A 13,096-nucleotide genomic window follows, 5' to 3' on the forward strand; every position below is an offset into this window, starting at 1 on the left:
GTCGAAAATCAAAATTTTGACTACCCCTTCTATCAGTATCTACATAATATGTTATATTCATCCATAGTAAATTTTTTTTTTTTTGGATTTAGTGCACACATTTTTTGGAGGTCCTTTAGAGATCGGCTATGGAGATATTTTCCATGCTGCAGATATTCTCCACCATTCGTTATTGACCTTCCAAGTGAAGCCTTTCTTACATTTTAAGCTTTAGCTTCGCTCGGTAACATTTTCAAGCTGCAGCTTCTGTGGAGCTGAACTCTGATGTTCGCTAGTGACTGAAGTGAAATTGAGCCCCTTTGACAGCCAGTAAATAGATAATGGGAAAACATCAGCAACACAAAAACAACCAGCAACAACGCCATCAATATATCGCTTGCTAATGTTGCATGCTGAGGAATTGTTCATGCAACAAACAATGCAAAGCAATAAAGGAAGCTGCACGGCGAATTGCTATAGAACGCATGCCAAGTTATTGGACCAGCTACTATGGTGGATATAGCAACAACAACAACGACAAGAAAACTAGCAAGCCAAGCATCTGGTGCGGCATGGTATTTTTATATGCGTTTATGTGTGTGTTTGTGTGTGCCCGCGCACTTTGCAATTGCTATGTCGAAGCCAATCAAGCTGACTGCAGCCACCGGCATCCATTCCCGATTCTGTAGATTGATTTTCATAGCTTTGAGTTGTCGGCGTGCAATGTAAAGTGAGAATAAATTTTAAATTCGATCATTTGGCGGGGCAACAAATCCATTCGATGCGATATCAATTGAAGATATCGAATATAACAGTAAATTGAGTAAGTACGCATATACACACACATACTTACATATGTATATACATACATACAAACATACATATGTATATTGTACACTTAACAATTGGCATTTCGATGGCAAAGTTGCACAGTAGCGAAATTGGAAATTGCAAGAATTCGAAAAAATACAAAAATAATAACAAAAGCAATATAATAGTGTGCATGCATAATAAACGACCAAGAGCGAGCGACTGTTGCCTAATATGGCAACAAAAAACCCGTGTACAAATTAATATTTAAAAGCTATGAAGAAAAGAAATATGTACAAATGTATGAGTGTAGGTAATTAAGTCTCCTCAAAGTTATTTCAATTAAAAATTTCATAAATATTACGAAAAAATAGCTGTAACGAAGCTATATACCCTTCACAGGTGTATTTCGTATAGCATATAAGGGCATAAAAAGGCGTTCATCTTTGTTCGGAGATTATACCGCTGTTTTGAACAATAATACATGCCAAATTTCGTGGAGATATCTTGCCAATTAAAAAGTTTTCTATACAAGGTCATAATTTTCATCAGTCAGTTTGTATGGATGCTATGTATCTATGCTCCAGAGGTTAAGGTTAAGGTTGTCACCTTAATATACTATATAACGGATAATCCAAGTAGAGGTACTTTTCCAATAGCCTTCTTTTGACAGATCACGAGTAAGTCGTGTCAAGCTCTCATGTTATTCTTGTTCAGCGTTGTTTGGCACATTATCATGGAAAGACTGACGCCTAAGCAACGTTTACAAATAGTTCTACTTTATTATATAATAAATTCTATTATAAATATAAAAGCCGAAGCTGAGATTGTAAACGAAGACCGTGCAACTCGGACGGACGTACGGAAGGACTTGGGGCATTTTACGTCGAGATCCTAAATAGAAAGCGTACAAAATAAAGCTTGTGCAAGAACTGAAGCCGTTCGACCTTTTCAAGCGAGATCGCTTCGCTCTATTGGCTCTTGAAAAGATCCAAGAAGATCAGGTGTCTTCGATCCAAGTTTTGTTCAACGATGAGGCCCATTTTTGGCTCAATGGCTATGTAAACAAGGGACGAGCAACCTTGAAGAGATTCAAGAGTTGGAATTTCTTCCAGAAAAAAATACGGTTTGGTGTAGCCGGTGGAATCATCGGCCCATATTTCTTCAAAAATGATGCCGGTGAACACATAATCGTCAATGGCGACCGTTATCGCGACATAGTAACCAATTATTTGATGCCTGGAATTGAAGCTCGTGATCTCGTTGACAAGACGGCGCCACTTCCAACACATCGCATAAATCAATGGATTTATTAGGAGAACACTTCGGTGAGCAGATAATTTCACGTTTTGGGCCGGTCGATTGGCCACTAAGATCGTTTGATATCACACCGTTAGACTTTTTCCTGTAGGGATATATGTATGTATAAAGTCTAAAGTCTACGGGGACAATCCTGCTTCGATTCAGGTCTTGGAAAAAACATCATGCGTGACATTCGCCAGTTTCCAGTCGAAATGCTTGAACGAGTCATCGAAAATTGGACTCAACGGATGAACTATCTGAAACGTAGCCGCGGCCAACATTTGAAAGAGATAATCTTCAAAAAATTTCAAAGAATTTTCCTTAGAATTAAAATAAATATTCCCGATTAAATTTGAAGTTGTTGTGCTTTTTCTTTAAAAAAGGTAGGGAAGCTCGAAATGGATCAACATACATACGTATATGTTACACGATCTGCGACGTTTTCTTTTGGGTGTTAACAACTTCGTGGCAAACTTAATACACCCTATTCAGCGTATGCAAATTACTGCTAAAAACCATAAGGAAAGTAAATAATAATGTCTGCATGTAAGTGCATGAAGCAGGTCCCACCAACATGATAAAAATTGCATAAATATTACGAAATAAATAAAAAATTTAAATAAGCCACAAAAAAAGCAACGAAAAATATCAGATAAAGTAGTGGTTATCAGACACCGTTACAACACAAGCAATCAAAACAGCAACCAAAACGCCAACAACTGCAGTAATCAGTTCCAGCAAGAGTCACCAAATTAAGTTTACAGTAAAATGGGACACATGTTGCTTACACAAACATGCACATACAGACGTACAACAAGTTTTGTCAGCTTGAGAGCAATTTTCACACACTCAAAGCCAGCTTTTGCGCGAATAACTGTCTTTTGGCTTTGTTGAAGGCGTTAACTGATTTCAAGTGCAAATTATGCCACGGGGGCGCGAAATGATTAAAACGAATATTTGGCATAATTTTCGATTTATGTGAAGGTCACCAAACGGTGGCTTTTATTTACCGTTTAAGGCTTACAACAATGTTAAGTACATGCATACGCACTTTACGAGCGCTTCACCATCAAAAAACAATAAAAAAAAGTGAAAAAACGTTTAGGAAGTGTCAAATTCGGGTGCAACCGAATATAAAATACGCTCGCAACTCGTTAATTAAAAACGAAAATTCGTATGAAATTTTCAAATCTTCTATGCAAGGAATGTTAAAAATTAAATTGTATTTAAAACCGGAAATCAACAAGTAAGGAAGTGCTAAGTGCGGGTTTCACCGAACATTTTATACTCTCGCACGATAAAGTGATAATCGAGATTTCATTATCCGTCATTTAGATATTTTAATACCGTATTTGTGTAAAGTTCATCATTGCTTCCTAATGTATATATTATACAGAGAAGTCATCAGATGGAATTCAAAATAGCGTTATATTGGAAGAAGGCGTGGTTGTGAACCGATTTCACCCATATTTCTCACACGTCATCAGGGTGTTAAGAAAATATTATATACCGAATTTCATTGAAATCGGTCTAGTAGTTCCTGAGATATGGTTTTTGATCCATAAGTGGGCGACGCCACGCCCATTTTCAATTTTTAAAAAAAGCCTGAGTGCAGCTTCCTTCTGCCATTTCTTCCGTAAAATTTAGTGTTTCTGACGTTTTTTGTTAGTCGGTTAACGCACTTTTAGTGATTTTCAACATAACCTTTGTATGCGAGGTGGGCGTGGTTATTATCCGATTTCTTCCATTTTTGAACTGTATATGGAAATGCCTGAAGAAAACGACTCTATAGAATTTGGTTGACATAGCTATAGTAATTTCCGAGATACGTACAAAAAACTTAGTAGGGGGCGGGGCCACGCCCACTTTTCCAAAAAAATTACGTCCAAATATGCCCCTACCTAATGCGATCCTTTGTGCCAAATTTCACTTTAATATCTTTATTTATGGCTTAGTTATGACACTTTATAAGTTTTCGGTTTCCGCCATTTTGTGGGCGTGGCAGTGGGCCGACTTTGCCCATCTTCGAACTTAACCTCTTATGGAACCAAGAAATATGTGTACCAAGTTTCATCATGATATCTCAATTTTTACTCAAGTTACAGCTTGCACGGACGGACGGACGGACAGACGGACAGACGGACAGACAACTCTACTCGTCACCCTGATCACTTTGGTATATATAACCCTATATCTGACTCTTTTAGTTTTAGGACTTACAAACAACCGTTATGTGAACAAAACTATAATACTCTCCTTAGCAACTTTTTTGCGAGAGTATAAAAATCGATTACTACATACTTTAAAATTATGTTACACATTACCCAGTAGGAAGTTTTACATCAGGCCCTTCTACGAGCAATCAGTTGGGGGGGGGCCGGCGAAAACCCGCAAGTGTAATGTGGGTAGAGCCATGCTAATACACTCGAGTGAGCCAAGAGGGTACTGAAGGAGAGCGAAGACGATAGGGTAAGACCGGACGCAACTGACGCTAAACCTGCGTATGAGGGAAAAGCCTCCCTTAGTAGAAGACTGCGAGTGGGAGCTGTGCCAACCTTTATTTAAATCGCTATAAATGCTGGCTCAATAGAGCCCGTAAGCATCGTCGGAAGGTGTGTCTTAGAAAGTTGCTAAGAGACTGAGAGTATCTGGATTCTTAAATGAACACGTGTCTGAACACTCGGAAATCCTCTCTCACCTTGTCTTCGTACCGGATCACTTGAATCATGGAGTAGCCGAATTCCGGCGGCTTCTTCTCAACCCATATACCGGCAAGGGAGTTGTGAGTGGGAAGAACCCGTTGAAGGAGAGGAGAAGTGAGCTTTTTTACGAATGGGTCAAAGCTTTTGGAGAAGGTTGGTGGAGGACTTTATTGTCAGAGGCCCTCTAACAAGTCCAGTCTCAGAAGTCCTTCAGAGAAGTGATCATCCACTCAGATAGCAGGGCGGTGATACTAGCCTTGAAATCATTAACAGTGCGTTCGGGGTTTGTCAAGGAGTGCCTAACCTCGTTATCAATGGCTTCGAGTCTTCGTATGGCTGTTAAGTCACCCAAGCAGTTGTAAATCTAATGAGCTAGCAATGGAATACACCCTAGAATCGTTAGAGATTTAGTGATCTCTTTGTAAGACTAGCTTATCCCTAGTTGTGGCGGTTTTAACAGGTCAATGTCCTATTGACGTCCATGCTGTAAGACTGGGAATCTTACCAGATGCCATCTGCAAAAGCTGTATGGAAGAAGACGAGGGTGAAACTACTCAAAACTTCGTTCTTGACTGTCTAGCGTTTGGGATATCAAGGCTTAAATACTTAGGGGCGTATTCCTTCAGATATCCCACTGAACTGACGGTAATGGAAATTAAATGCCTGTGGCTACACAAAGAACTACATATATTAGTCCACGTGTGATCTATCTAGTTCAGCCATCTAACCTAACCTAACCTAACTAAGGATATCTTACACATTGATCAATATATGCGATATATGGTAAAGACAACTCGTAGGTCTGAAATCAGTATATTAGGTATACGGAAGATCGATCTGATTTTATCAACTTTTGGGCATGAAACCTCATTTTGGGCGAGAAAACATAGGCATTTAACTTCATCAAATCTTACTTATTCACTTAAATATGGACCAATTTACCTCGATTCCCCTATGTCAGAAAATCGACAGGCGTAAAAAACTATTTTCTAGACAATTTACGAATTTTATTTATATACATATTTGCGCATTTTCCCAAAATTTAATATTTGCCCTACTCTTCTGTAACCTCTGTTGTCAAAATATTTTTTTGCGATCTTTGTTCACACTTTTAAATAAAGTAAATAAAAAATTTCTCAGCAATATGATTTGCTTTATTCACGGCAATATTTTTTATATATTACTGTTAGTTGTTGGTGTTATTTATTTTGTATCTTTTATATTACTCTCACCTACTGACACATCTTCTAAGATTTGTGTGGCACAAACAGCGCATCGTAGAGGCGTTGAAGCACACTTAAATCAAGGATGACCAGTTTCAGTTGCTTTTGAAGTAACGTGCGCATGCGTGCGCGCGTATATGTGGGATTATGTTTCTATAATTTGCAGTTAAGAAGAAGAAAATTTACTTACTTGTTTATTACTGACATCAGAGGCCACGTTTCAATATACTTAACTCCAACAACTGATACTTAAACAACACATTTTTGGCACCTTATACGATTTATGGCTTTATAAAAAAAATTTTGCTTTTACTATATGCTAGCGATACTGTGAGAACAATGAGATACAATGGAGAGAATAAGCAACGTCTATAGCGTTATAGATCCACTATTAGACTGCCAGAACCGCGGCTTTCGTTCGTTGCACTAATTGAAACAAATACGATCTTCTTCATCACATCACGGGTCTGCGTAACCGGAGCGGACCCGGATTTTTATTCAGGACTTTTAATACGACCACATCCCTCGGACTTATTTGGGGACAACAACAGCTAAAATAAATACGGCATGGTAGAAAATGTCCAAGAAATTATCCTTTCGGTGTCGGCTACAGAGTAATTTTTTCAGCTCATTGCCTTCTAGATGCAACCAAGCAACCGACCGGAAGTAGAAGGAACGTACCCGGATTTTTATCCGGTCAATGACTTCCTAGTCATCACCATGCCGCGAAATTACTTCAGAAATGTTTTCTGCCGCTACAACAACAAATGAAAGCTGGAATACATACATATGTATGTATGTATGTACATACATACATATATACATATGGGGATGTATGTACATACATACATATATACATATGGGGAAATTAGTTTTATAGTTATAATGACACGATTTAGGTCAAATATGCACTGTTTTTCGATAGTTTGTTGTCATTTTGAAGGAAATTCCCTAGTTTGAACTCGAATTAATCCCTCAGATTTTGATACATACTACATATGTATATCGATCCTGAAATTTACACACGTCTTTTCTATTAAATCGATTTTTCAACCACTTCATCGATTTCGGACCACTATAGATTATATGTAGCTGGTATACAAACTGAACGACCAAAATTAAGTCCTTGTATGGAGGACTTTTTTGTTTGACAAGATATCTTCTGGAAATTTGGCATGAATTATTTTTCTAAGCAACGGTACAATCTCCGAAGATATTGTTCCGATTGGAGCACTATAGCATATATGAGCTGTTGTTTTTGTTGTTGTTGTTGTAAAGGCAGAGTTCTGCCGAATTGACAGTCCTTGGCCGGATAAAAATCCGGGTCCGATCCGGTTACGTAGACCCGACTGCCGTGGGAACGGATTGTTGTTGTTGTTTTAACGGCTTATCAGTCCCCGTTAGGATGGTAAGGGTTATCTGTGTTGTCATCGACGTCATCTAACGGGAGGCCCAGGAAACGTGCTGTTTCGACGGGGTCGGACCAAAGGGAAAAGAGTGTTAGATGAGTGGGGTTGGTAGGGCATGCAAAGAGGTGATCAGTGTCATGCGGAGACTCGTTGCATGTATCGTGGGAACGGATCATATACACTGCTCTATCAAAATCGAGATAAAGACCTTTTTACTCTTTTATGCTACAAAAAAACTGTGAAGGGTATTATAGCTTAGATACAATTGAAGTTGAAGTTTTTCTTGTATTTTTTTAGTAAATAATTTACGTCGAGTTCAACGAATTTCTTTGTACCTATTCGCAATTTCAATTATGAACAAATTTGTCATTTAAAGTATGAACGAACTAAATGACACCGAGGTCAATGTGCCAATGTAGACGCAGTTACAAATCAACAAAAATGTGTGTACATATGTAGGCACTTAATTAGGAAATACAGTAAAGAATAAGAGTGCGATGAAAATAACAATGAAATTTCACTTTTCCATTTATCATTTAACTAGAATTGTTGTTGTTTGCAAAAAATCGCTAAAAGTAAGTAAATTTTCTATAATTGCCACACCTTTTTTGTGACAATAGCGGTAAGGCAATGTACGACAGGTGGACTGGCTGACTGCTGCACATTTTTCATTTCAAAAATTTTCCATGTGCAAACGGAATTAACATTTATTTATTTAAGGCAAAGCAAAAGTGAATTCCTAACACAAAGTAGCCAATCCTTTAGGTTTTCATTAATAACTTCTCAATCCACGCCAGCGCGAGGTGCACACACGCTATTCATAGGAGTGTATAACGGTCTTTGTGATGTATAAATATCTACACCCATCCACATACATATACATATGTATGTATGTACATACATACATATATACAAGTATGTATGTATGTATATATAATGATTAAAAGCGGGTGTTCCTACAACCCGTATGGTCAAAGAAGAAGGAGTCAATGGCAGCAAAGTGTCAGCGGTATCTGAAGCAGAAGCGAGTGAAAAAAAATAAATATGAAAACTGAAAAATGACGATGGTGCTAGGACCAGCCAGCAATACGGACAGCTGATAAAATACACTCGAGTTTTATAAGCAAAGGAAGTAATTTGTATCACATCTGTATGGTTTATGGGGAACTAAACGTAAATAAAATGAATTAACATCTACCACGAGTTGTGGACAGAAATTAGATTAGCGCTGTCCCTGGTTGATGCAGTGGCAGGCTCCGAAGTAGCAAATGGAAAAATTAATCGAAAAAATATAACCGCAGGAGCAAATGCCACGCTGTTGTGGCAGAAATAAAGTTGTGTTCACCGAAACATATTTCAGAGTCTTAAATGCCAACAACCCGCAGCAAAAATTCGCAAAACCGTAAAACCGCTGAGAGTAAAACGAGAAGATAAAATTGTTTTCAAACTAAAGCACTGGAAGGTACATAAGTGCCACTGGTGAGGCGCAGGAACATGGTGTGATGACCATAAAAATAACTAGAAGCTCAAATTAAAGTGTCAACTCTTCACTGGCAATTTTCTCTGTAACGAACGACCGCAACGACATATTTAAATACTTTGAATAAGCAGAAATAAAACACATATACGCATACGCATATACAACAAAAACGCAACAGCAAAAAAAAATTAATCAGCAACTTATTTTAATTGAATGAATAATTGAAAAATTTAAGGCAGCAACAAATTAATAACATACTATGCGGCAGAACATAGACTTAGTATGTACATATGTATGTACATACCTATGTCCGAATAAATTGCAGAAAGTAGTAAGTTTTATAAGCATTTTTATGGCAAAATTGTCGAGACTTGAAGTATCAACAAACAAATTTTAAATTTACACACCCTCATTTTGAAAATCACACGAATCTACCTCACTAATATCATAGGAACGACAATAATATCTGAGAAGTGCAAATTTAAGATGTTTCTCAACTCACCTTTTCTAAAGCTGCCGTACACATCGGTCGTTTATAACAGGTGATGCAGAATCTTATTCACTGATTTACCAACAACACCACTGCCTACCTGTTATAAGTACGTAAATCCAATCAGTAATTTTTCTCCAACAAGATATTTCACAGATAAACTAGCAACTTAAGCTTTTTTCGACAGTGCTGATGCTGCTTCTTGATTGGCCTGTATTACCCTTCCCTTTTTTCATGGATTTTTTTGTTTGTTTTTCTCTATTCACTTGCACCGCTCCCAATTGGCGAGAATTACATACATATAGCAATATGCAAAATACAAACACTTTTTTATATAAAAAATACTTTGAAATGCATATAATTTAATTCGGAAGCCAATTTTTTCTGCTACACAAACAACACTTCAGCACAATTCGTTGATGCACCGTAAACTTCAATAAATTTCCTGTATGTATTTTTTGCGTACACTTGCACTCGCGCATTACACACACTCGCTCAATTTCACTAATTTTCTTAATGTGTTACTCTTTGCAAATTCTTAAACACATAATTTTTCTTTTTAGTAAATAACTGCAAGAATTAAATAGTAATAAAATCCTCACAAACTCCGATACGCGTTTCTTTACAAGCGAGACGGTCTGATCTGTTCGTTTTCACCAATTTGTTGTTTTTGACTTTTTCAAACAACAAAATTTTTCTTTTCCCTACATTCATTTTCTGATCAGAGATTTCATTTTGACGTTTTATTTTTCTAATTAGATTCGTTCCATTTTCATTTCGTTTCACACATAATGGCATCATGCGGCAAAAAAACAATGCGAGTGTTACCAGAGACAGAGAACGTATTATATTATACGTTCTCTGGTGTTACCCATCATCATTCATTAGAATTGTTAAAAATATTATAAATAATTTGCATTTAATTAAAAATACAGTTTAAGCTGTTTTTATTGCAACTGTTTTTAAACTATTTTTATATCAATATTCACACAACTTAGTTCATTGCACAGAATTTAGAAATGAGTTGTAGTTGGTTTAAATAAATTTCCTTTGTAATTTTACTTTTACCTATCTTTTAGAACTTTTAAATGTTTTGTAAGTTGCAAATTGTTTTATATTAAAACTTTTTTTAATTATTAAATATATTTGACAATTAAAAGTTAAATAAACGCAACAGCTGTTTTTCACAATAACAAAACAACAGCGTAGCGTCGATGAAATCAGCAAAACACAGTGTAGTCTACACTTTCAATTTTCGGCCGCAGCCCCAACTTTATTCCCCTTTTATATATTATTATAGTTATATATTTTAATGTTTTCGTTAAGATTTAATTTATGTTTAACATATTTTTGGGTTATATATTTTTGGAAAACTTGTTTAGATATGTGTTATAAGTTTTAAGGATCAACTGCAGAAATCCCTTCTGGGAAGTTTTTTTGGCAATTGCAAGTGTGAAAGTACAGCACTGCCAAGGAGGAGTTTTCGGTATTTTGCGGAGGTATCTTTTTATTATTTTGTCCACCCAACGGTAAATAGAATATGTCGAAAAATAAGTTAAATTTAACGCTGCCTCCTGGAGCTGTAGATGCAACAGTAGCCGCGTCACAGGTTGTACCAACACCGCCATTCAAGACACCATCAGGAACAGAGTAAATATGCCAATAAATATTTCTATTGATTTTTTTCATTTCCTGCACTAGCACTTTGTTGATTCCTTCTAATTTGAGCTTTAACTTTTTTGCTGCTTTAAAAAATCTCGACGCCGACTAGCGGTTTTGTGTGATGTTGGCTTTGCTAAAGTTATCTTGTTTCTGTTAAAAATGTTATACATCTCGCTATATGGAGTAATTCAATGAATCGGCCAATTTGGGCTGCTGTACATTGTATTTATTTCCCATGCCTGTCTATCGAACATCTTTTTCTCTTAATTTTTTTGCTTTTCGTTTTGTTGCACAAAAATTCATTAAAAAGTTAAATTAAAGAAAACATAGTTTACTGGGGAAGCCGAAGACGAGCATCGAGGCGCTAACGGAAACACTGGAAGAGTTGGAAATGGATGACTCCGCACGAAATCGCATTAAGGTGTTTCTTAGCCAAAAAGAGAAAATCGGTGAACTTTCTGATGATGATCTCGAAAAGTTGGGTGAACTTGGCTCCGGTAATGGTGGTGTAGTTATGAAAGTGCGTCACATACCCACCGAGTTGATAATGGCACGCAAACTAATACACCTTGAGGTGAAACCGGCAATTAAAAAACAAATAATACGCGAACTGAAAGTGTTACATGAGTGTAACTTCCCGCATATTGTTGGCTTCTATGGCGCCTTCTACAGCGACGGTGAAATCAGTATTTGTATGGAGTATATGGATGGTGGTTCTTTGGATCTGATATTAAAACGTGCCGGTCGCATACCGGAATCAATACTGGGCAAAATAACAGTAGCCGTGTTGAAGGGCCTCAGCTACTTGCGTGATAAGCATGCTATAATGCATAGAGATGTGAAGCCGAGTAATATATTGGTGAACAGCAGTGGCGAGATAAAGATTTGTGATTTTGGCGTGTCCGGGCAGCTAATTGATTCCATGGCCAATTCCTTTGTAGGCACGCGCAGTTATATGTCGGTGAGTAGCGCTGTATTTCTATATTATTTTTAGGCGTTAAAGTTTTCTGTTTTCCACACAGCCGGAGCGTTTACAGGGTACACACTACTCGGTTCAATCGGATATTTGGTCACTCGGTTTGTCACTAGTTGAGATGGCAATTGGCATGTATCCGATACCGCCACCCGACGCCAGTACACTGGAAGCGATCTTCAATGACGATCCAGAGGATGGACAACAAACCGTTGTGGAACCTAAAGTGATGGCGATTTTTGAGCTTCTCGATTATATTGTCAATGAACCACCGCCTAGGTTGGAGCACAAAATATTCACCGACGACTTTAAAAACTTCGTGGACATATGTCTGAAGAAAAATCCCGATGAACGTGCTGATCTTAAAACACTGCTGGTAAACAGATATATAATTAATATTGCTTTTAAAATTTGTATAAATATTAAAATTGATTTTGTTTTGCTAGGATCACGCATGGATACGCAAGGCTGAGGTTGAGGAGGTGGATATTGCCGGTTGGGTGTGCAAAACAATGGATCTGCCACCATCGACACCGAAACGCAACACATCGCCCAATCAATAGAAAAAAATATATAAATACTAATTTTTGATAATTATAATTAATGTGCATTTGCTTTAATTTTTATTTATATATCCTTCCTAATAAATATACTCAATAACGAATCATCTGTGCGAAATCTATCTAAATTTTTTTATATCAAGCAACCGAAGTCCTCGGTATTGGCCATTTCATCAGCTAACTGTAATTATTATACCCTTAACAGGGTATATTAAGTTGTCACGAAGTTCGCTACATCCAGAAGTGTCGAGTCTGTGTGTATATAGTTTTTGAAATATTGAGACGAATTTATGCACACCTCTTCTCTCCACTTAGCTGTTCATTTGTCGTAGCTGCCGATTTCGGACATTGATAAGACTGCCAGATAAACTTATTGATTCCATCAAGTTATTGTACGGGATACTTTTTTATTTGAAGAGATAATTTAAACGGTGCAATATCGGGAAATATTGTAAAGATCGGACCACTATAGCATATAGCTGCCATAGAACGCGTATAATCAAAAT

The 13,096-nt window shown here is 37.2% G+C and overlaps 2 protein-coding genes across 9 annotated transcripts in view; one reads left to right on the forward strand and one right to left on the reverse strand.

Annotated features, from left to right (window-relative positions):
- The window catches only part of LOC120773853 (ecotropic viral integration site 5 ortholog), a 79,089-nt gene extending 69,024 nt beyond the window's left edge, over positions 1–10,065 (reverse strand). For 4 of the 6 annotated variants that reach the window (XM_040102995.1, XM_040102993.1, XM_040102994.1 and 1 more), the window contains exon 1: positions 9,408–10,064. The gene's annotated coding sequence lies outside the window, so the exon portion shown is untranslated. Of the gene's footprint in view, positions 1–9,407 lie in introns of all 6 variants that reach the window. The other 2 variants (XM_040102997.1, XM_040102996.1) reach the window with 1 other exon arrangement.
- Positions 10,066–10,869: 804 nt separating this feature from the next.
- Positions 10,870–12,712, forward strand: LOC120775398 (dual specificity mitogen-activated protein kinase kinase dSOR1). Of its 3 annotated transcripts, none has more exons than XM_040105559.1 (4): positions 10,870–11,045; positions 11,388–12,018; positions 12,080–12,406; positions 12,477–12,712. In XM_040105559.1, the coding sequence occupies exons 1-4, from the start codon at positions 10,936–10,938 to the stop codon at positions 12,591–12,593; spliced, it is 1,185 nt and encodes a 394-aa protein (XP_039961493.1). In that variant the 5' UTR covers positions 10,870–10,935; the 3' UTR covers positions 12,594–12,712. The 3 variants fall into 3 exon arrangements, with proteins under 3 accessions (XP_039961493.1, XP_039961492.1, XP_039961494.1); XM_040105558.1 differs by having other exon boundaries at positions 10,872–11,045; positions 11,379–12,018; XM_040105560.1 differs by having other exon boundaries at positions 10,973–11,045; positions 11,368–12,018.
- Positions 12,713–13,096: the final 384 nt, after the last annotated feature.

Source organism: Bactrocera tryoni, chromosome 4, assembly GCF_016617805.1.
Source record: "Bactrocera tryoni isolate S06 chromosome 4, CSIRO_BtryS06_freeze2, whole genome shotgun sequence".
NCBI lineage: Eukaryota > Metazoa > Arthropoda > Insecta > Diptera > Tephritidae > Bactrocera > Bactrocera tryoni.